The 22,488-nt window shown below is 55.8% G+C and overlaps 1 protein-coding gene across 1 annotated transcript; it reads right to left on the bottom strand.

Annotated features, from left to right (window-relative positions):
- Nucleotides 1–1,280: 1,280 nt before the first annotated feature.
- Nucleotides 1,281–17,209, bottom strand: DPT (dermatopontin). The gene is made up of 4 exons (XM_024551940.3): nucleotides 16,881–17,209; nucleotides 9,771–9,896; nucleotides 4,148–4,255; nucleotides 1,281–2,139 (listed from the first exon to the last, which is right to left on the bottom strand). Exons 1-4 carry the CDS (start codon nucleotides 17,183–17,185, stop codon nucleotides 2,073–2,075), a joined length of 606 nt encoding a protein of 201 aa, XP_024407708.1. The 5' UTR covers nucleotides 17,186–17,209; the 3' UTR covers nucleotides 1,281–2,072.
- Between the last annotated feature and the right edge of the window lie 5,279 nt (nucleotides 17,210–22,488).

Here is a 22,488-nt window from a genome sequence, read left to right as displayed (position 1 = left end):
CAGGTGACTGGGGGATCAGTGGGATATCATAGTCCCCCACTGTCAGAGTCGGATCTCACCCCAGGCTGCTTCTCTGGGAGAAAATACCTTAGCAGAGCCCTTTGTAAATAACTTGGGGCCGATGATAGAGTTCACAGGATTCTAGACTTGCGAGAAACCAGTGATGACCTAGACAAATGTCCTTGTAGAACGAGGAGGGGGCTTCTCCGAGGCTGTGGGGCAAGTTTGTGGGAGGACTAGAGGGACAACACACAGAGGGACAGACGCCCCAGGACTCAGCCCTCCTTCGGTGCTCATTGACATGTGATAGAAGGTACAATTTACGCAGGTTCACACCAAGTTGACAATGTCAGCACTGTCTTTGACCTTAGTCTATAGGCAGAGAATAGCTTTGCTCTTAGGAAGAACCTCATCATTTCTTCAACTTAACACAGGCACCTGCTGCGTTGCTTTCTGGTCTCCCAGTGGTCTCCTGAATGGCACCTCCTGGTGCATCTCTCCCCCAACCTCTTGTCCACATCAGGGCTGCCAAGTCAGCCACTTGCACCGCTGTCCCCCTTCCGGCTGTGCTTGCTCCGCACACCCGGCTGAAGCCATTTCCTGGCAGCTGTGCTGAACTGGGGCTGCAGTGGCTAAAATATTAATGGCTCCCTTTGTGAAAAAGGACACAGCGGAGCTTGTGAAATTGTGAGAGAAATGGAAACAGCAAAGTGGGGGAAATACAGCAAAACTGTAATCTGAGGACGGGCCTCGGAGGGAAGGCAGAGGAGGACAGCCTTCACTCGCCTTCCCCTTCCTAGGGCCGGGCTTTCCCCAGGAAAGGCCGCCCCACGGGCTGGGCTGGGACCACCTTCTTGGCTGCCTAGTTGGGGTGCGTGACATGGTGATGGCCCCTCTGGTCTTGCCTGGCACCTGCTCTCCTGGGTCCACCGGGAGAGAGGTGGGCAGGCCAGCACAGCACTGCGAGCACAGGGCAAACTGGGAATAAAGGGAATGAAGGGCTCCTGGCGGTTAAAACAGCGCGTGTGATGTGTTGGTGGGAGGTGGGCTAAAGGGCGCTGAGGACCAATCAGGCTAGATGCAAAGGCGGGGAAGTGCGGGTCCACCCTGTGTCCAGTCACCAATGCAGGTGGGTTTCCTGGCCATCCTCTGTCAGTGTCGCCGTTGGATGCCTGGCGCCTGGTGCAGTGCTCCGCACGCGTCACAACACGGAGCGCCGCTTTCTGAAAAGATGGATGAATGATTGGAAAGGGGAGGGTAGAGGGCAAAACACCTGCAACTGCGTTTGCAGCGTAGTGAACGTTAGTGTTTTTATTCCTTTTATAACGGAGAGAGTACACAGGGCCGGGGACAGACACATGGAAGGGGGCGGGGGGAGATAGTGCCACCTCTGCCAAGGACCCCCCCAACCTACACGCAGAAGGGGAGTGTGTAGTTTCGGGCAGCCTTTGCCATCCGGAAAATCGGGACCAAGCCTTCCCAGGTCCTGGCGGTGCCTCCAGGTGCCAGCGACTCAAACCTGTTCCCATTTCCCAACGCAACCTGCGCGCTCTCCTGCTTTCCGGACATTCACCTGAGTCCAGTTCTCTGGCCTCCCTCTGACAGCCTCTTCTCCCAGGAAACTCTTCCAGCCTGCCTTTCAGTCCCACCCCCAAACCCTCCCCCTTCCCGGTTCTCCTCCCAGGATCTGCACCCCAAGAGCAGACAGCATGTTCCCTCTGGGGGGCGGTCTGTAAAGCCACTGTCACAGCCTGCCCTTTGCACCCCCTCACCCCCCCACCCCCAGGGATGGCTCAGACCAGGCGCCCGGGCCCAGGCTGTGAGCGGGCGCACGAACACACGGGAAAGCTGTGCTCAGTCCTGTGTAACGGTTGCCGTGGACCATGCTGAAAGTGAGAAACGCGGTTTCATTGTGGGTTTGATTATAGGGGTGATGCTAGTCAGAAAGGCTTAGAGAGCAGAGCAGACAGCGGCAGGGGCCTCTCAGGATCCAGCTGATGTTAGCAGAGGTGGCCATCCTGAGTAGCGCCCCCCAGCCCCGTCCCTTCTCCCGGGTCTGGTCTGCCTCGAGTCTAAACATTTGCGAATTCACAGTCGTAGTCGGTCATCCGGCACATTATGAACTTCCACTGGCGGTCCCTGTGGGGGAGAGAGCCAGAAAGCAAGGTCAGGTGGAGAGACACCGTGGGAAGAGGCACCCCCGGAGAACAGCGGTGAGCCACCCTTGGGGAGGGGAGGGGCTCATGGGACACCTGATCCCGCTTTGCTCTCGGAGGACACGCCTGTGAGGGATGCCATGTGAGGCCGGCAGTCCTGGATGTTTCCTTACCTGCGGTTCTCAGTGGTCAGCACTGTGGGGGAGGGGAGGCTGCTTGTGCCATCTCCCCATAGTGGGTAGGGTGCTGCTGCGCCCCTGGAATGCCCAGGACAGGCTCCTGCAACAAAGACTTACCTGGCCCCAGGTGGCAGGCGTAGTGCCCAGGCTGAGCACCCTCTACGTTTGCACGTGGAGGGAAAGATCCCGCTCCCCCCACCCCCGTACCCTTGGGGAGTCCAGTGCTGATGGTGTTTCTCCCAGGCGATGGCCCCGCACCTGAGGGGACTCAGGTGGTGGGTTGTTAAGCTGCTGGTTGTTCGCTGCAGTAGCCAAGTTGCACGTGCCGTTAAACAAATGCGTGACAAAGTAGCTCAGCTTTCCAAGGTTCTGGGTTAATCCCCCTCACTGAAAATGTCCCGCCAATGGGGAGTGCACGTTTTACCTGCCGGACTACGTTTATTTTGCAGTCAATTTAGATGGTATCCTTCCTTCACTGTAATTTTCCTGCCTTCCTACACAGGGAACGCAGAGCTCATTTCTTGGTGACTTGGAGACATCACTGGAATACTGAGCCCGGCTCTGCTGTTACCCTGCGTTGCCCTTCGGGGCCGCACAGCTGTTCCCTGTCACCCGGCTTCCGTGGTCTCTGAGTTCTGAGGCCTCTCCTTTCTTTCTTTTTCTTAAATGCATGTGTATGTGTGTGTCTCATTCCGCTACTTTTCCTCCCTAGGGAAGCCAGTTTCATTCTAAGTACTGTCTGCCCTGTTCTTTTTTAATTTGCTACTTCTAGAAACTAGGTAACCACACCAGTGAAACATGTATCTAAAATAAAATGAGGAATGAGTGAGACTGAGGAGTTGTCCTGTGAATAAGCCTAAAGGTGTTTGTTCCGGAGGCCTTTTTAGAGCTAATTAATGTCTGTTGTTTGGTTTGTATTTGTTTTTTAATTTTTTTGTTTTCTGTTTTTAAATTGTGGGCTCTACTAAATAAATTCCTTTGGTTAGGTGAGATGTCGTTTTATGTAGAAACACAAATCTTCACCAAAGACAAGTCATACTCAAACTCATCATTGCCCGTACTTCGATGAGTTAATGTGTAAGCTTCGTTCTGTTTGCAAAGGTAATGTTTCCGAAATTCATTTGCTGGGTAAAGCGATTCTCACCCGACTAAAAGCAGGTCACCTTAACCTTTAACAGCTGAATTTCCCACACCTCTCTCTATATTAGCAGGAGGAGAATTCTTGTTCTCTTTCTAGTGTGCCCTTTTGATGTCATGTAAGGTGGGGTTGGGCAGCTGACTGCGAGAGAGAAGGGGGTGAGGAGTCAGGGCTATTTTTTAGCTCATGGGCATTTTCCTCCGCCACCTCTGGACGGGGTGGGCAGGGTGCTGTGCTCCCGCTCTCCAGCGCCCTCCCCTCTGTCTCCCTTCCTACCGCCCAGCCTGCGGCCAGTTTGGCGTGAGGACTGCTTCCACCGTTTTTGCCCTCTCCTCCTGAAGTTTGGCAAGAAAAAGTGCTTTTTGAAATGGAGTGCAGGGAAGAGCTTAGGCCCTCGTGGGCGAGGACCACGTAGAGGACTTCCCGCTCTGGAGCAGGCTGGACTCGTCCTCACGTGCAAGGGCGAGCTGCTCCGTGCAACGCATTTGCGAGCACGCTCAGTTCCCATCGCCGTCCGCCACCCAGTGAGTGTGTGTCTCAGTTCACCCCAGACCACATGGGAAACTCCAGTGGTGAGACCCCCGATGGGAATTCCTGCACCGGGACGTGGTCCCTGCGCTGAGCTCATCCCCGGCCCCTGGAACCCCAGCTCGGGAGGGTGGGGGGCAGCTCACCTCTCCACTGCAGAGAAAGTGGTGGCTGCTCCCCGCATGTAGTAATCGTAGTTGTAGGAAACCATGTCCATGTCCTCGCCGTAGTGGCCCGGGTACTCTGTTGTCATCCTGCGGGGGAGGAGCAGAGGGTGAGAGGAAAAAGCAACTGTGGTTGCCGGGATGATTGGGGACACCGTCTAAAGGAGGGATGCGGGACCCAGACCCAGGGAGGCGGCCTCTGACACCCCGCCCCGTCCCAGGCTGTGAAAGAGAGGAACAACTTCCTGCCACGGGGAACTCCCCAGGCCTCCAGGAAATACTGATTGATATCGATACCAGTTTATCCCACGCAAGTCCGCCAGAACCGTGGTTTCAAACCGGAGAGTGACTCACTGGCGGCTCGTGAAACCAGTTTGATTGGTGATTGACAAATGAGCTTCAACAAAGAAGAAGCAGGACGGAGGGCACCGGTGAATTCGCCCCGCATACAGGATAAGTTCCCGGGTGTGTGAGTAAAGTCTTTGTTTCAAACCCGAGCCTCTGTAAGATGTGTGTGTGTTGTGTGGTCGGTCCTTTGATCTGCATTGTTTCCTGTGAGTCCTGGTCAAAAAGGTGCTGGAAAAATACTAAAGTAAATGTGAACTCCCAACGTTTGCCTTTCCCCCACGGTGTCTCCAGCGACAGGACGGTTCCTGGAACATGGCAAGTACGCACCGAATGAATACGTGACTTCAGGAGAGTCCCTTGGTCTCCGCTTCCGGGTCTGGAGAAGGAAGAAAGCTCCCTTATAGGGCCACCGTTGGGACTCGTTCAGATATGTGCCACGTGCTGGTACGTGGTCAGAGTATCACGTGGTACGTGGTCCGAGCAATTTGCTGTGGCTTCTCCTTTCTCCTCCAGCATTAAGTCCACCCCGGGCCTCCTGATGGGTAGGGTCGGCTGTGGCCCGTCCGCCCCGGGGATGAATCTAGGTCTCACGGAGGAGTCACCACTGGGGGTCTTCAGGACCCAAATGGGTCCCCCGAAGCCTTCGCTGCCCTCCCACGGCTGCTCAGGGAACAGCAGCTAGTGTAGTGAGGTCCGTAGCTCATCTGATTTTGGTTCACCGGGTCACTGTGCTGATGAAGGATGTTCTTCCCCTGTGAAGACTTCAGAACACAAGGACGGTCCTGGGACCGTGAAAAGATGATCGATAAGCTGAAAGGTCTCCTGGGAGGATCTCGGGGCTTAGATGCAGCAAGCCCCACGGCGAGAGCCCAACCCCACTCTCTCGGTTCACGGCCACTCCTCTCCCCACGCGGGGCCGTGGTCCTTGTTCTCTGAGCTTTTCTTCTCGAGGCACAGTTATGCCCTATTAGGATGCTGAGCCCACGCAGGTGGGTCACATGAGGCTCTGCTCGCTGTGGTCGCTCGGGGAAGCAAGGCTCTGCCCGTTCAGAAATCTGCTTTGCGCCCCTGAACAGACCCAGGACCAGGACCCCCTCTTTCTAATGAAAACGGTCAATGACTCCAACCTGGACCTAACAGGGCCTTGCGCGGACTGACCTTCACCCAGAGAAACGGGATTTGGTCGAGAATGTGAATATGCAAATTAGGATTAAAAGGGTTGAAGTAAGAGATGTTTTCCTCACTTGCTGGGAACACAAAATATTTTCCAGAACTTTTAATTGGTTGACTGATTGATTTTAATCCTCACCTGAGGATGTTTTTTATTGATTTGCGGGAAGGGGAGAGAAACATTGATGGATGGCCTACATTCTTCATCCAGCTAAAGCAAGGATGTCCCTTCCCGACAGGCAAATCATTGAGAAGTTTCTTAACAAAACAGTTGCGATCCGCCCCCTTATCTGCTGCCCCTCCAGGTAAGCTCCAGGGAGTGAGAATGAGTCCGGTTAGACCCCCTTCCCAGAGGCCTGGCGTCCCCACCGGGTGCTGCATCAGAACCTGTTTGAATAATTTTTGCAAAGACGAGACAAATAAACCCTGAATGCAGTTCTGCGTGGAGGAAAGCAACCTTAGAGGGATGGCCCCCTTGGCTTTCCCTCAAAGAGCCTGGGAAATTTGCCAGGAGGGACCGAGCCTCTGCAGCCACCAAAGGACCCTCCTCTTTGGAGAGAGCCCGCACCCTGGGGGTATGAGAGAGAATAGCTGTGCTCCTTCCTCTTGTGGCATTTTGGAGATTTGTACTGCAGAAAGCTCAGCTGTGTGTCACAGCCCGCCACAGAGGGGCCCGTCAGGCCACTCTGGTCCCTGCCGGGGTCTCGCAGGGAAGGGCCATGCAAACACCCCCTGCCTCGTATTAGAATCTGAACGGTGGAGGGGGAGTTAAAAGATGAGCTTTGATGGCAGGCTTGGGGTGGAGAGAGGAGAAGGATGTTCTGATGAACCGATTCTGTTGTTTTTGTTAGCTGGGGCTACTGAGAAATCGGAAAACCCGTCCTCAGGCTTATGCTGTAAGCGTAGGGAGAGAGGACCTCGGCTGTGAAGAATGCAGCGTTCGGGAGTCAGAGAGTCACAGGGTGGAAGGAAAAATGGAAAGTCATCTGTGTTGATTCTGAGGAAGGAGATTACTTTGGGGTCAAAACGTGTTATCTAGTGAACCTAACGAAAGGCCACGGATCTGAGAAGAACGTAGAAAAGAAGATGGACGTGCGGTGTGGAACGGTCAGCTCCTGGCACCCACGGTCTCAGCCAGGACGACCTGGGCAGCAGCGGCGGGGCCGTCGGAGACGGGGCAGTGCTTACAGACGGTCTCTGAAGGGCTGTGGCTTCCTCAGCAACACGTGTTTGTGGTTTGCTGACGGCTGACTGGACTAAGAATTCAAATTCTCCCACATAAACACTATGTCTGAACTGCGTGTCCCACCAACGTGCCCGCTTCCGTTAGGGAGTCACTTTCCCGCCAGAGCTCAGTGATGCTGTAACATCCAGAGAAACGGCGGCGTGGACCGAAGTGAGAACAGCCCCTCGGGTCCCAGCGAACAAACAAATCCCCCCGCGTCCGGGAGCTGGTTGGGTGGCTGTTGTTCCCCTGAGCAGCATGGGGCTAATTCTGGATCCCCAAACGCTTCCCAGCGCAGACGGTAGGTAGATGCTCACTTAACTAGTTCCCGACAGTGTCCACGCCCACTGCGCATGGGCTTCCCAAGTGGGAAAAGAAAACCATCCCTCCTGCAAGCCCAGCTCCCCAGGGCAGGGCCACTAGGAGGATCAGAGAAAACCGTGGCTGTGAAATAAGTCCTTTTCAAGGACAAAGCATCATTGTAGCCATGACAACCACAGTGATTGTCCCTCGGGGCCGCCACAGCTGGTTCCACATTCCAGAGATGTACTGATGGGCCATGTCGTGCCAGGCAATGTGCTGAGATGCTGAAGAAATAAGACCCAGTTTATGCCCCAGAGGCTTCCTTCAAAGTAGCAAGACATAGAATATCGTGACTCAGGCCGTTTAGAGATGCCGGCCGCTGGCACGACCAGTGGGGTGGCACATCATGCACTGCGTTCCGGGGGGCGCACTGCCAGTTGGGCCCTGCTGCCGCCACCCCGAGTTTCCCTTTGAAAAAGTACCGTTGTCTTTGGTAACCACGGTAGCTTTCCGCCCCAACCCCACGCAACCAGAAGTGGAGGCAGCCGAGTGAAGCCTTGCCCGGTGGGGTGCACTTCAGAGCAATGGCTTTGCCTTGGCCTTCTGGGTAATTCTCTCCTCTTCACGGCCCCCATCCTTCACCATCCACGACAGGTCTGGGTCAAGGGTTAGCGTGAGGAAGGATGAGTGGCAGGGGGAGGGTGGGCACACCACCTCAGACCAGAGCTAGGGGTCAGTTTTGTCACCAGACACCCAAATGTATCCCAACCCTGGCGTCCCCCTTTGGAGCCCAACTAAGGGGAAAGTCTCCCTAACGTGGCAATGGACTCGCTCACCGAGTACCAGTTTGTTTCTTACTCTTTTAGGTAGTTTATGTACATTCTAACTGGCTTTTAATGTCTGGTAACAAAGGGAGGCAAATTTCACTGTGGGAGTATCAGCCTGTTAGCGCCTGGGGAAGGGAAGGTTCCGGAAGCCCTGTGGTCACAGGCTCCTGCCTACCGTCTCCTCCCACAGGGGCCCTGTCTTCCAAACCTTCACTCTGTCTTTGAAAACCGTGCAGGGCGGGAGTCTGGACTGCCCTTTGCCAAAGCACCTTTGGAGCCAAGACGTCCTGAGTGCTCAGTGCAGCCTCAAAAGCCTCCTAGTCCTGAGAGCTTCAGCTTGTGACCCAGCGTGCCCTGGTACTCTCTGGAACCTCTGGTGGGAATGCACTCAATTGCTTTTTATTTTTCCCGAAGACGAGGTCTGTAGCTTTCGTCAGATTCTGACAACCGGGAAAGGCGGTCATCATTTTAGGTGAGGGACTTGAGACTCCTTGGAGAGGAAAGTGACTCTCTGGAGGTGACCCAGGTACAGTGGGAAGGGGAGGAGGGAGGAGGGAGGGGAGGGAGGGAGAGGAGGGTCAAGGCAGAGACTTGGGCGGAAGTTTCTTGTTGCACCCTTCCCACTGTGCCCCCCTCCTGCTCTTCCCCCTTTCCACTGTACCCCCAATGGGAAGTCCCTGGGTCTCTGACTCCCAGTCCCAGCCCACACCCTGGCCATGCTGCTCCGTGAGCCCGTGGGTAAGACTGCTTTGAGGAAGCAGTGTGGAGAGCTGGGGGTCACTGAGTCACTGACATCAGCTGCTTTTCAGCTCAGAGTTTACCAGAAAAACACTAAGCTTTTGGTGTCACCTGTCCCCAGAGATGCTGTGCCCCTCTGAGGCGTCCTGGAGTAGGGCTCTCTGGTCCCAGAGGATAAGCACAACCCATGAGGCTGCCCTTCCAAGCATCATCCCCTGGAGATAAATCACTTAAGTGTGGCAGCCTTCCAACGTCAGCACTTTCGAATCCCCTCGTCCAGGGCAAAGATGGCCGGCTCGTTTGCAGGCTGAAGGCCTGGGGACGGGTTGCATTGTCAACACCCAGGGTCAGTTATCAGGGAAAATGAATCCACACCCCTTCTCCCATCAGTGTGACGGCTGGCGGGGGACACTTGGCATCTGCCCAGGGAGCAAGGAAGGGACAGAAATTCACAGACTGGGATTCCGGAGTGCTCTAGAAAACAGGAGCCTGTTTGCGGTGTCTGCACGCTCCATTAGCCGCTCTGACCTGTGATGGGGTTGGTTTCTTCCCAGAAGGTCTGCGGAAAACGGCAGTTCTCAATCAGGTCCAGCAGCCTCAGGCATGATGAGAAGTTAGCGTGATAGAGGGAAGGGAGCTTGTGGGCCACTGGAATAGCTGGGTGGCTTTGGGCGGGTCACTTCCTTGCTCTGTTCTTCTGTTGGTTTGTTTTTCTGCCAAAGAGTAGGAGCATTGGGTGGATGGACTGGGAGTCCCTCCCAGTGTGAACGTTATTCTAGCTTTTTCATTGGTCAGTCGGTTGGTTGGTTGGTTTTTCGATTTGATTGGTTGATTCATTCATTCTGCATGCTAGCTGTTGCATTTCCAGAGTGTTTGTGACAATCCCGGGCTTATCTGAAGACAGAAGCTTAGACCCAAGCACCACCCCTCCCCCCCACCTCCCCTCCTGCCCCCTGCAGGAGTCGGGAGGGGCCGAGTTGGGCCCCAGGCTCACCAGCAGGAATAGGGGCACCTCTTGCTGTAGCGACAGCAGTAAAACTGCCACTCCCGGTCCAGCACCGACTCGAAGTAGCGGCTCTGGAACCCGGCCACCAGCCCGTTGTTGGAGCATGTCTGGTACCTGCAGAGAAGAGAACTGCCCTGAGTGAACTGGTGACAGGGACACACCGACAGGCCCCTCCCTGGGACCCCAGCTCCCTCCGAGACTGAGCCAGGCCACTCTCTCACTGACCCGGATTCCTGACAATTTATTCCATGGTTATGCAAATGATAAAGACTGTGTTGTATTTGTGGAAACCACATATGCTCACCTTTCACATTCAGAGGACTCAGAATCTTTCAACTGAAGGAAATTTGGGGCGCACGGCTCCTGATGGGCCTCAGTGAGTACATTGTTAGATGGGTGAATGCATAAATGGGCGGATGGATAGAGGGGCAGCTAGAATTTTACAAATGCCAGATTGTATTGCTATCCATGCATTTACAAGAGAAGATAATATACTTCATTTTACTTGAATTTAAAATGAAAAGAAGACAAAGAGAAACGCCGTGAATGGATGAACTTCACATGAACCTGTCCTCTGTTCGGAGCAGACCCTGGGCGCTGAGCACAAGGGGGCTCACTCACTGGACCCAGCAGGGCAGGCAAAGCCCAGCACACGCAGCGCTTCGTCCAGCCTGACCCCACGGGGGAGCCGGGGACACAGCCCAGGTCTTCCCAGCTTACCCAGGTGTCTTCCTGCCGCCCCCGGCCAGCCGGCCTCTGGGCTCTACGCGGCCAGGAAGGATGTTGTTGGAATTCTATCCCCCGTGCCCACCGTGGGTCGTGGCGGGTGGAGGCACTCCTTCAGAGTCATCCCAGCTCCTCAGTCACCCTCTAGGGTCCCTTTCCTGTCCTAGCTGCTCAGGTCTGATTCTTCAGAGGTCACGCCCTCCTATCTGGGCCACAGACCTGCCCTTCGGCCCCATGAATTGTCACTTTTTCCCTCAAATCTGGGCCACTCACTGCTGGCTTAGGCATCGGCCCTGTTTTAGTCTTCTTAACAGCACCTTCCTAACTAAGCATTGGCTTCAAACAGCACAATCCTTTCTCCCGCCGTTCAGTCTCCAACACGACTGTCGCCTGCTGCTGTCCCAAGCCCGGGGGGCCTTGCGGGGCTTGCTGCCTTCTCTGTGAGGAGGGCCGTCCACAGTGGGCCCCCACAGAGTGAAATCTCTCCCAGCCCTCACGGAAAGGGTCTCGAGCATCGACCCCTGGTTCTTCGCACTTCCTGCCTGCCTGGTGATGGATGGCGGGCCCTCTGAGGGTGAGCAGAGCAGGCAGCTGTCTGTGTGTTGCGGCCTGACAGCTGCTGGAACGCAGCCCTGTTTCCCAGTAAAGATAAGTTCCCCGAAAACGTCGTAGATAAAGTACGAAGAACCCTGCCCCGCTGCTAGGTGAGAGGGGCCTCGCTGACGTGCGAACTGTGGACCCGTCGGTGACTGGATTTCATTGTCTGTTACTGGAAGTGATCGCGTGGATACAACGAAACTGGCGTCAAATACATTTCATGCCTCTGGCCAGAAAGCCTGTGTCTTTTTCACTCGTTTATTGTCCACTTACCCATTTGTGCCCGTATATGTACGTTCAGGTATACATTCAATCTTTTATCCCTCCCTCCCTCTACAAACTTGCTCTCGGCTACTCTTCTCTCTCCATCGCCGTGCTTCTGTGTCGAGAGAGGAACCGAGGAGTGGGCTCCATCCTTGGTGACCCACACACACGTGCCTGAACGCCCTGTGCCCAGGACTTGGAAGAAGCCCTAACAGCCCCAGGAGGCCGATACCGCAGATCCAGGTGTGAACTGAGACCTCTGCCCTCTGTTGGTCTGGCCTCCTTTGCTCTGCCACGGCCCATATCCCATTGGGAACTTCACCACCTGGCACGTTGTAGGAAGCCCCCCCGCCCGATGGGAACGGACTCCTAGGGACTGGGACCCTGGGGTGATGGTGTGTTCTGCCCCACTTCTAGTGGGGAGCATGAGATGATGCCAGTGGAAAGCTCTGAGGGTCGCAGACAAAGCCTGTGTGTACATGAAGAGATGCTCGCCGTGGCCTCCCTCCTCCCCTCCCTGAGAGTCTGCCGTCCTCTGCGGAGGCCCTTCCAGAAGGTTCCTGCCGTGGTTCCCCAGAGCTCTGTCCCATTGTCTTGGTTTGTCCTGGGTGCTCAGACCGCCCTAGGGAACAGCGTTCCCATGGGGGTAGGTTCCCACAGGTAAAAATAAACACAGGGAGATACGCCGGCTTCATGCCTGGGGCACCCGGGCCAACGGCGATGGAACTTCCAGGAATTTCCCGCCGCTGTCAGCCCGGTAGCTGACCCCACGGTCCTGTGCGGGAGGAGGTGTTGCTCTCTCACACAGCACCCCAGATAACGCCGCCCTGTGAAGGTTATTTGGACACCACACGCCCAGGCCTGAGAACAGATGGGGCAAGTTAGATAACCGAGCAGAACTGTCCTCCCTGGCTCCCGGCCCATCACCCTCCCGGTTGGCGTGGTGAGCCTGCCCGGCAGCCTGGCAGTGTATGCAGCCGGCTCGATGAAACCATTCCTTCTAGAAGGGGATCTTTGTGGGGGTCTGTCTCCCGCTCAGGTGGGGAGCAGAGCGTGGACTGCGATGCTGGGTCACCCTGGGCAGGATCCACGCCCCAATGGCCTCAGTTTCTCATCTGTGAAATGGGTATGACAGCACGTACGTATTGAAGTTCTTGTGAAGACCAGAGAAGGCAACAATGCCTTTTAATGCTTAATACGTTGTTTATTGTTATTGCCACCAGACTTCCATGTCATCCCATGGCAATCGTGAGCCTGCTCCGCGAAGGCCACCCTGGGCTCCCTGCCTGCTGTCCATGGAAGCCGTGCATCCCCATGCGCTTCCTGAGAGCGGCTCCCCGCAATAAAGCCCCGGCACTGGCTGTCTCGGGGCAGACACGCAGCTGCCCTGTGAGTCACACTCCCGTCTGACTCATCGCCCCGGGAGACGGTGAAGTCCTCGCAGGGGAAGATGATTTCATCTTCAGCTCGCATTCGTCACGGTGCCCGACGCCGGGGTCCGGCCCACAAGGAATGGAAGAATGAGTCAGCGAGTGGCGCTCGGGCACCGCATTTCATGGCCACAGTCCTGGGGACTTGGTTTGGTGGCGGTAGAAACTGAGGCTTAAGAGAGTTGGCAGGACTTGCCTGAAGGCTGTAGTGGGGCTGCCGTCTGTGAATCGCAGTGTTTGACTCCCGAGTTCACGGTCTCTCTGTTATTCCAGGATACCGCAAAGAAACACGCGAGCACACGCACACACACACATGTGTGGTGGTGCCCTGACTCTGCCGCCATCTCTCACTGATGGGGAGGCTTGCGTCTGACCAGCACCCCGACGGAGAGAGCCTCCCAGTGGGAGGAGTGACCCTGCCATCCTCGCGAGCACGGCTCGGACCCGGTTCTGCAAAGCTCCCCCACGTGATTTATGTATTAATTTGTTTATTTATTTCTTCAATATTTACCATTTCTTTGTAGCAGACACTTGTTAGTTGCTTCTACAGCATTCGTAGTGACTGGTTTTAGCCTTGGAATTCTGGAGACATCGAACTATCTCTTTTTATTGAATTTATGGGGGTGATGTTGATGATACATTATACAGGTTTCTGGCCTACGATTCTATAATACCCTGTTGGTACACTGTACTGAGTGTTCACCACCCCGAGTCAAGTCCCCTTCCGTCACCATTTTCCTCCCTTTCCCCTCCTCTACCTCCCCCACCCCCTTTCCTTCCGCTCATCACCACGTTGCTGTCGATGGGGGTTTTGGTTTGTTTTTGGCTTGACCCCCTCATGGGCATCTGACTTAGACTTAGGTTTGTCTCAGAGCCTCCTGCTCTTCCTCCTGTGAGCATCACCGTAGCGCCCCCAACAGCTTGTGAAGTGGGAGTCACACCTTTTCTTTTCTTTTTTTTTTTTTTCCCTGGACCAAGGACCCAAATACCCAAGGCCATGGCGCCACATGACGACAGAGACGGGAACAGTGAAGCAAGTTTCCTGATTCTGAGGCCAGAGCTGCTGGCACCACACCAGAGCTTGCCCTCTCTAGAAAATTCCAGCCTCACCCTGTTCCACGCAGGACCCAGATTCCCCCTGGCCTGTGCCCCCCGAGGTAGAGCAGATTCCCCATCAGCACCCGCAGCACGCCCTGGGGTGGCACAGTGCCGCTCCTGGGACCCACCCAGGTCATGCCTTCCGGCAGCCTTTGGTGCTAAAAGCCAGCGTGCACACTTCAGAACCTGGAATTCCGCAGAGCTGCCGCGGCAGACGACCATGTTTCAGCCCCCGGCTGTGATGAAACGCCTTTAAGAGACTGAGCTCCACCAAGCAAATGTCTGTGGCAGACCCCACGTACCGCTGTCAAATCTTGGAAAGTGGCCGACTCTGTGATCCCAGAAGGCTCCTGGCCTCCCATGCTCTGTGCTCTGCTTGGCCCTGGAACTGTACGGGCTTCTTGCAGGAGTTCAACACTCCTCCCCCGCTTCTTAACAGAAACCTGCAGGCTAATTTGGTTTTACAAGGCTGCCAAATCTCACAAAACCATCCACTCTTCCCGCAACAGATTACCGGCCTGGATGGGAAAAGATAATTGTTTTCTAGCCAATGAGCAGTTTCTTTGCTCCCAGACTTTTCACTGGGACTGGAGTCTAAACTCAAAGCAATAATTACCTTTAAAAAAAAGCCTCTGATATAGGTCCTGGGGCCGCCGAGAGCTACTGTGGAGAAGCTCTTTTTCATGGTTGTGCATTTTGTACTCTGCAATTAGGGAAGGGGGAGGATGCAGTCCAGGGACGAAGGGGGAGGGGGACCCTTTCACTCTGCAAACTCCAAGGTGTGGAAGAAGAGGAGGGGAAGAGAGATCTTGCCCGTCAGTGTCAGCGTCTCCCTTGGCCAAACAAAATGATGTAATTCACACTCCCTGTCTCCGCAGCTTTTCTTCAAGTTGTTTGGGAGCTAATGACAAACCAGTCACAAGTTGTCAGGTTTACAAGTAAACATCCTGTGCCTTCTCTAAACAGAAAGACGAACAAAAAAGAGCAGCAGGGTGCGGGAGAAATCCAAGTGGGCTTTCAGGGCCAAGCAGAGCACAGAGCACGGGAGGCACGTCCCCCGAGACTCTTTCCAGCTGTTCATTTTCCAAGTGAGCCGGGAGCCGAGGGGGCTGAACCCCAGGTCCAAGGTCACGTGAACCAGGATCCCAGTCCAGGCCTCCTGACTCAGAGCCCAGGGCTCTTTGGGGTTGAGGAACCATCTCTGAACACTCCTTGACTGTGGCTCCAGAAAGCGCCGTGGGAAAAGGACCCCACCCATAGCAGACCCCCTAGATGGGGATATAGGAGAGGCAGTTTAGGTCATCCCCGGGCTCCAAGCCAGGCCACGGGCCCCACTTCAGGGAGTGGCTGGTCCCTGCGGCCAGGCTGGTGTCTGATCAGACAGCCATCAGCAAGGGGTTGGGTAATGTGGCCTGCTCACCAGGGCCAGTGGGAGTGGACAAGGCCGGCCCAGTAAAGAGCCCCCCCTCTGCTGCCTGTGGGACCCTCTCCCGACCCTTCCACTGGCTGGCTGAACCCCTCCTCAGTCATGGTGGCCAAGCTGGTCCTCAGCTCCCCAGACTGGGGCTTGGGTGTGACCCTGCAGACTCCGGCCCTCCCCAGGATGAACACTACCCTGAGTCCAGTCCTGGGGCTTTGAGTCCAGTCCTGTGGCACTGACCTTGTCCTGTGGCCTGGGCTATGCTGGCAGAGCCCACAGAAGGTAGAGGCAGCAGGCCCTCAGCAGCCCCCCACTGTGGTGAAGCCCCAATGCTTTGGAGTTAAGACTCTCTGGGCCCAGATCCTGGCTCTTCCCCACTTGCCAGCTGGGGAACCCCCCGATCTCTGGACCGCTGTTTGTCTAGCCCGTAAGTGGCCCACAGATCTGTGCTGAGCATTAAGTGAGATAACCCACGTAGGGCACTCAGCGTGTGCCTGCTCAGGGTGAGCGCTCAGTAAGTGGCCGCTGTTTTTATGACGCAGAGGTTCCCTCCCCTACCTGGCCCCTCCACCCATCAGTGTCTTTCCCCTGGATGGCACATGATTGTTCTGTCTGCTGGCGATGTGACCCCCATGGTTCTGTGCTTGACCACCCCCAAGTCCATGACACCACATGAGCACGTCAGCGGGGCTTCCGCCTCCCTGGGTGGGGTCTGCCTCCACACCCATTGGTCTCCGTCCAGGTGGTTCTGCCTCTGTCCAGGCTGCCGTGAACACCCAGCCTGACAGTCAGTCGCTACTGGGATGGGCTCCTGACCATGTCCGGGGCTGGGCAGTCACACCCCACAGGGCAGCGCAGGCTGGGGCCAAGTCCACGCCATTGACTGTGGCCGAGCCCCGGCAGGTGAGACCAGCATGCCTCCCTGGGAGCCTCTTGTACACTGTTTTCCAGGACAGAGGGACGGTGCCCCGTGCTGGTAATGAGAGAGCACATGGAACGGGGCAGCAGGGGGCTACTTCATTCCACCTCTCCTTGCCTTATCTTCCTCCCCCAACTCACTGCTGCAGATCAGCATTTCCCCACCTGTCTGTGCCGAGGGCCCGGCTGTCTCTTTCCCCCACAGCCCATGCCTTTGTGAAACAGTAAAAATAAATTGCTCCAGAACTACAGTGCCATTTGGATGACCCAACAGTGTCAAATTGCTCTGTTTCTCGAACATTTTCAATCTCTGTGCTTACCCTTCGTGGGCAGGTAAACATTTCGCAGACCCACACTGGTCCCCGGACCGCACGGCGGGCTGGGCTGCTTTTGGAAGGTGCAGGACCTCAGAGGAGCCCACCCGCCTCAGATACCCCCCATCCTGGGATTTGGTCCCGAAACTGTAGCTGGCTCGCCCCACCCAGAGCCCCAGTGGTCCGGTTCCTGGTGGGACTGGCCCAGGGGTTCGTGGGTGCTGTTCCTGAGGGCCAGGCAGCCCCAAGGGGGAGTATGCGGTGACTGTCCCAGGCCAAGGGCAGCGACGTCCCCTTACCCAAGTGCAGCGGTGTCCCCTGCGTCCCTTACCACTGCAGGCCAGCCCTGTTGATCTCCTCCCACCAGCACTCGGTGGGCTGCCCCAGGTTCTGGGGCGTGGGCATGCACGCGTAGTTCCACTGGCGGTCCGAGCCTTCCTTCTTGCTGAAGATGCTCCTCACGGCCACCACCACCTGCCCCTGCGGGCACTGGAAGCTGAAGCCCTGCCGGTTCAGGTTCACCCACCCATCATCGCCGTAGTCGTGGTACTGTTGGTACGGGTAGCCGTAGTCGCCATACTGGCCCCAGGCCACGGCGACCAGCGGCAGAAACACCCACAGAGGAGCGAGGGTCATGCTGCCTGGGCTTCTGGCAAGAAGTGTCGCCCAAGGCTTGCTGGCCGGGCCGTTTTATACTGCGGCCGCCGACATGTGGCTTCCAGATGTGGGTGCGCAGGCTCCAGCTGCAGCGTGTCATCGTTTAAGCAAAACTGCATGGAGACCCTGGCCGTGAGTGCATCCAGCTCATTTTAAGGTGGAATTCTAGGAAAACGTCAGGGACACACGGATGCAAGAGATTCCTTGGAGAAGGAACAGCTTTGCAGGTAGATGGTAAAACTGAGCGGCTTCGAAACACTCACTGGAAAGACCAGCCTGTTCGTCCCCCTGCTCCTGGGACCTCACCTGGCTCTGCCCCACCCCACCGGCCGCGAGCAAACCCCTGTGTTTGTTCTTCACACTGGCCTTCCAGGACCACACAAATGTCCAGAGCGATTTCAAACACCATGATAATAGGAGGAAGGGGCAGAGCCGTGGAAATGGGGGGGTGGCTGGAAGCCGGGTCTCTCTGAAGTTCTCAGCCCAGCATCTTTACCCCGGGTGCCAGTGTGGTGTCCCTGTTCGCAGGTGCTGCTCTGCTAACTCCCAGGCCTCAGATGGCAGGACTGGGGGCCGAGGAGAGGTCCGCTGAGCATCACCTCCCGGCACAGCCCCCTCCCAAGCTGCCGAAACCGGACCGGGTGCCATAGGAACTGCGCCCTGCTTTCTGACACGCACTGACTTTCACCTGAATGAAAGCCACTTTTTACCCTTTGTCTTCGTTTTCCCCTTCACGATGAGCTTTTTTACTTTTTATTACCGAGGTAGGATTTACAGAGAATAAAGTCCACCTCTTTAAATGTTTAGCATTTAAACATTTAACCAGCACTGGAGTGAAGGCGGAGAGCAGTCTCATCAAACCCCCTCATGCCCCTCAGGGGTCACGTTGCCCCCCACACCCGGCCCCGGGTGACCGACTCCCCGGCCACGTCCCGTCACTGCAGTTTGGCCTCTCCCAGAGTGCCGGGGAAATGGTCTCACACACCACACAGTCTTCTGTGTCCGACTCCCGCTACGCAGACCTGTGCTTTCGGGATTCACCCACGTCGCGGCCGTCGGTTCTCTCTTCCTCGTCGGCGGCATCGTGCGTATTGTGAGGTGTGGCTGTACTGCAGGTGTTGGTACCTTCACCAGCTGAGAGACATTTGGGTTTTTATCAGCTTCTGGTAATTCTACAGTAGATGAGGCTTCTAGAAATGTCCACGCATGTGCTTTTTTCTATACTTAAACTTCATACACATTTTTTTCAGTTTTACTGAAACATGTTTGACATCCATTATGTATACGCTGGAGGCATCCTCCAAGCTTGAGGTGACCAACCACTGTGAATTGTTGTATGTCGGAGCGATCCTCCTCAACCCCGCTGGCGCACAGGACTGCCTTGGGAGCTCTTGCAAAACCCCAGTGTCTGAGCCTCATCCCAGGCCCATCAGACGGGAAGCTTTAAGCAGGGCCCAGACAAGGCCACCCAGGGCGCCGCCCTGCAGGGTTCTCCTGAGCAGCCCAGGTCCAGAGCCACCGCTCTGCAGGTTTTAAAATTCATCCCCCTGATGCTCACGAGTTACATGCTGCAGGTGGGCTAGGACTCGTGAGTAATCTGAACCCTTAAGGAGCTCCGAGAGAACACGCAAATTATCCTAATCACTGTCTTTATCCTGCCTTCGTTTCCCAAGGTCCCAGGCCCGGCCTGCTCCCTCTTCTCTGCAGACCTCTTACCTTTTGGCTTCACGCTCCGGTGGCCAGACGCCCTGAACTGTGCCGAAGTTCGCATCTTCGTCGTTTAAGCCAGTTTGGGGGTGGGCTCCTGTGACTAGGGCTGAGAGTGTGCTCGGTCATGCAGTGTCTCAGGGGTTCTGGAAACTGCTCAGCAGGGAGCTGAGGCCTCACGGAGCCCGGCCGCCCTGAGCAGACACTGACGGCGTAAGTTTATGCAGCCACGAGTTAGTGTGTGTTTTCAGCTAGGTCGCCCCATTATCTTCCATCCCAGTGAGGCCTTCTTGGGGTGCACTGTTCACAGATGGGGAAATGGAGGTCAGGGACTTTGGGGGCTCAAGTTCTTAGAGCTGGAAGGTTAAGAGCCCCGAGTGTTCTGGTTTCTATTCTGCAATTCCTTGAGTCACGTCCTTGAAACCGCAGCCACTAATTACAAACCAACGTTGAGGAAGGATGGCCCAATAAACTGTTTATAAGGTGATGGGCATCAGCACACGCCACTGATTTGCACCGTGGGTTTCTGCGGCTGTTTTCCCAGTTCCCTGCGGTAGACCCTGGGGTCCTTCGAGGACCAAGTAGTAGGTCAGCAGTTTTCAGAGTGTGGCGACAAGACCTGAGGCATTAGCTTCTCCTGGGGGCTTGTTTTGGACGTGCGGGTTCTCTGGGCCCTCTGAGGAGGGGCCCAGCCATCTGCGTTGTCACAAGCCCCCCAGGTGATCTGATGCCCGCTGAAGTGAGACCCACAACATAGAAGGTTTCTCGGGAAGCCCTTCGACATCTGGAGTCCCCTGGTAAGGAGTAACGCCACGCTACCACAGTGCATCTGACCCCAAGTCCCTCCCTGTTACTCCGGAGCCCACGCAGGAATCATGGGGGGTGGGGGCTCTCTCACATCCTCGTGGGGGAGCATGGGAGATGTTCAGGGGGAGACTCTGCCACTGGGCTTTCCAAAGCCTGGATGAGTCTTCCTTTTGCTTTTTTCATTCTCCTCTTCCTCCTTCTAACAGCGTTATTAAAATGTAATTGACACATGACACAATTCACCGTTTCAGGTACATAACTCAGTGGCTTTTAGTACCCCCAGAGTGGTACCACCCTCACCGCGATCCAGTTTAGGATGTTTCTATCGCTCAGTAACAAACCCTGTGCCCACGAGCCATCCCCCTCCATTTCCCCCCAGCCCCCCCAGCCCTCCCAGCCCGGGGACTGCTAGTCCATTTTCTGTCTCTGTGGATTTGTCTAGTTTGGACATGTTATATCGATGGAATCACTCAGCGTGTACTCTTTGAGACCGGTCTCGCGCTCAGCACGGTGTTTCCAAGGCTCGTCCAGGTTGTAGCGTGGGGTGGTGCTTCCTCCTTTTTACTGACAGACGGTGTCACACTGTGTGGACCTCCCGCATGCCACTGTCCCTTCACAGGCTGATGGACATCTCACTCCTGGGTACAGTGGGATCTGGCTGCAGCTCTGTCTGTACTAGCTGTCCGGCACTTCATGGAAGGGTCTGCTGAACCATCCACATTCTCCCTCCAAAAAGCATATTTCCCAGCTGTTCAGCTGAGGAAGGTCTTGAATAGTTCTGCATTCCTGGGCCACCCTCCTCTTCCTCAGGCTCGCCACTTTTTGCTCCTGAGCTCTTTAGTGGAACCCACCTTCATGCTGTTGGGGTTAGTGCCGGAGAGGTTACCGTGAGGCTAAACACGCCCCTACAGAGGCAGCAGGGGGAGGAGTTAGAGCCCAGGTTAAGGAGAGAAGATTGGGAGGGGTCAAGTAAGTGCACCTACTGCGTGCTGGATACCCTACTGTGTGCTTTCCGTGTGATAGACCACTTAATCTTCCGATAGTTCTAGGACAACCATTTTATTTTATTTTAAGTATATTTTATTGATTATGCTATTATAGTTGTCCCATTTTTTCCCTCCCCTTTATCCCCTTCCACCCTGCACCTCCTCCCTTCAGCATTCCCCCTCCCCCTAGTTCACGTCTATGGGTTGCGCATATAAGTTCTTTGGCTTCATTTCTTATACCGTTCTTAACCTCCCCCTGTCTATTTTGTGCCTACCATGTATGCTCCTTATGCCCTGTACCTTTGCCCCCTTTCTCCCCCTCCCTCTCCCTGCTGATAACCCTCCATGTGGTCTCCATTTCTGGGATTCTGTTCCTGTTCTAAGTGTTTGCTTCGTTTTTGATTTTTAGGTTCAGCTGTTGCTAGTTGTGAGTCGGACCCAAGTTTAGGGGAGGGGTTCCTGGTCCATGCCTCCAAGGCGGTGCTGCGGAGCGAAGCCTGGCCAGCGGGGGGATGGTCGTGTCTGCGCGCCCGTCTCGTGCTCTGGGATCTGGGAGGCTGAACGGAGCCCGGGGATGCGCAGGCTGCTGGAAACATTGCTTTAGGTGCCCCTCATGCGCTTGTAAGTGAAGAACAGAAATCAGAACACATACTGTAGTCGGGAGCTGATGACCAGCTAGGGAACGCGCTGACGGAGCGTCCCATTGGGAAGATCCGGATACAAAGGAGGCAGGAAGAGGACAATTCAGTCAGGAAGCACTTACCTGACATCGTTCCAGGCGGGGATTCCTAACTGCAATCGGCTTTATGAAGGCTTGTTACCCCTACATAGAGAAGCCACACGCTCCAGCAGGTGGCAGGTGGCAGGTGCCCCATGAGTGGTCGTCCCCCATTTGCAGGGCCCTTCCGTGGTTCGGGTCCTCTCTGCGTTGATGCAGGTGTGAAGCTGGCTTCAGCGCTCCGCTTCACTGACGCAGAGGTGGAGCCTTTGGGAGGCAGACGGTGGCCAAAGTTACAGACATACTCGGGGCGGGGTCTGCACAGATGAGCCCACGTCTCCCAGGTCCGAACCACAGATGCAGAGCACACCTGCATTGCTCTGGGCCTCCATCCCAGGGAAGGGCGGGGTTTCCCAGCCTCCGGAGGGCTCGGCTTTGAGAGACTCAGCGAATGTGTCCTGTGGGGAAGCAAGGTGACCCATCCGAGAGGACACAGGAAGACCCAGGCCATGCATAGGGACCGGCCCCTGCCCTTTGACCGTCCTGAAGGTGGCAGGGGCTGGGTTTTAGCTGGAGAAGTGGCCTCCCTGGCCGTGAGTTGCCAGTCCAGAGGAGACGGTGTTTGCCGGGTTTCTGCCGGCTGCTCCCCCAGGCTGGCTCTGTCGCTGCGCCCCAATCACGCCTGTCTGCCCTTTCACTGAGCTCACCTTCCCCCCTCCCCTCCCCCACAGCGACGCCCCTGCCCTTCCTCTTGGCCTTGTTCAGGCACTTGACCACTGTGGGCTTCAGACGCTGGGCTTAGTCACCTGAAGGCCTGTTGTCTCTGCAAACCAGTGTTTCTCAAAGTGAGGCCCAGCGACCACCCGCCTTACCCTTGTGGAGGAATGTGTTAAGGGACGATTCCCGGGGCCCCACTGACGCGGAATTCTGGGAGACGGGGCCCTAGAACCTGTTTTATACACCCCAAAGTCTAGAAGCGTAGGCTGAGGTGCAAGATCACCTCCCAGGAGTGTTCCTGACGGTGCCTCCTACCCTGAATACAAACAAGGTAGACCAGGCAGGCC

The sequence above is a fragment of the Desmodus rotundus genome, chromosome 12, assembly GCF_022682495.2.
Source record: "Desmodus rotundus isolate HL8 chromosome 12, HLdesRot8A.1, whole genome shotgun sequence".
Taxonomy (NCBI): Eukaryota; Metazoa; Chordata; class Mammalia; order Chiroptera; family Phyllostomidae; genus Desmodus; species Desmodus rotundus.
The sequence above is the reverse complement of the archived record's forward strand: the minus strand, read 5'-3'. Positions and strand labels throughout refer to the sequence as shown.

What these genes read in the sequence shown, in the direction of transcription:
- DPT (XM_024551940.3), bottom strand. Translation starts at nt 17,185, where the DNA reads ATGACCCTCGCTCCTCTGTGGGTGTTTCTGCCGCTGGTCGCCGTGGCC. An exon ending in AACAGGGCTGGCCTGCAGTG is followed by an intron (nt 9,897 to 16,880) that starts GTAAGGGACGCA and finishes TCTTCTCTGCAG; the next exon opens with GTACCAGACATGCTCCAACA. An exon ending in AGGTGCCCCTATTCCTGCTG is followed by an intron (nt 4,256 to 9,770) that starts GTGAGCCTGGGG and finishes CCTCCCCCGCAG; the next exon opens with GATGACAACAGAGTACCCGG.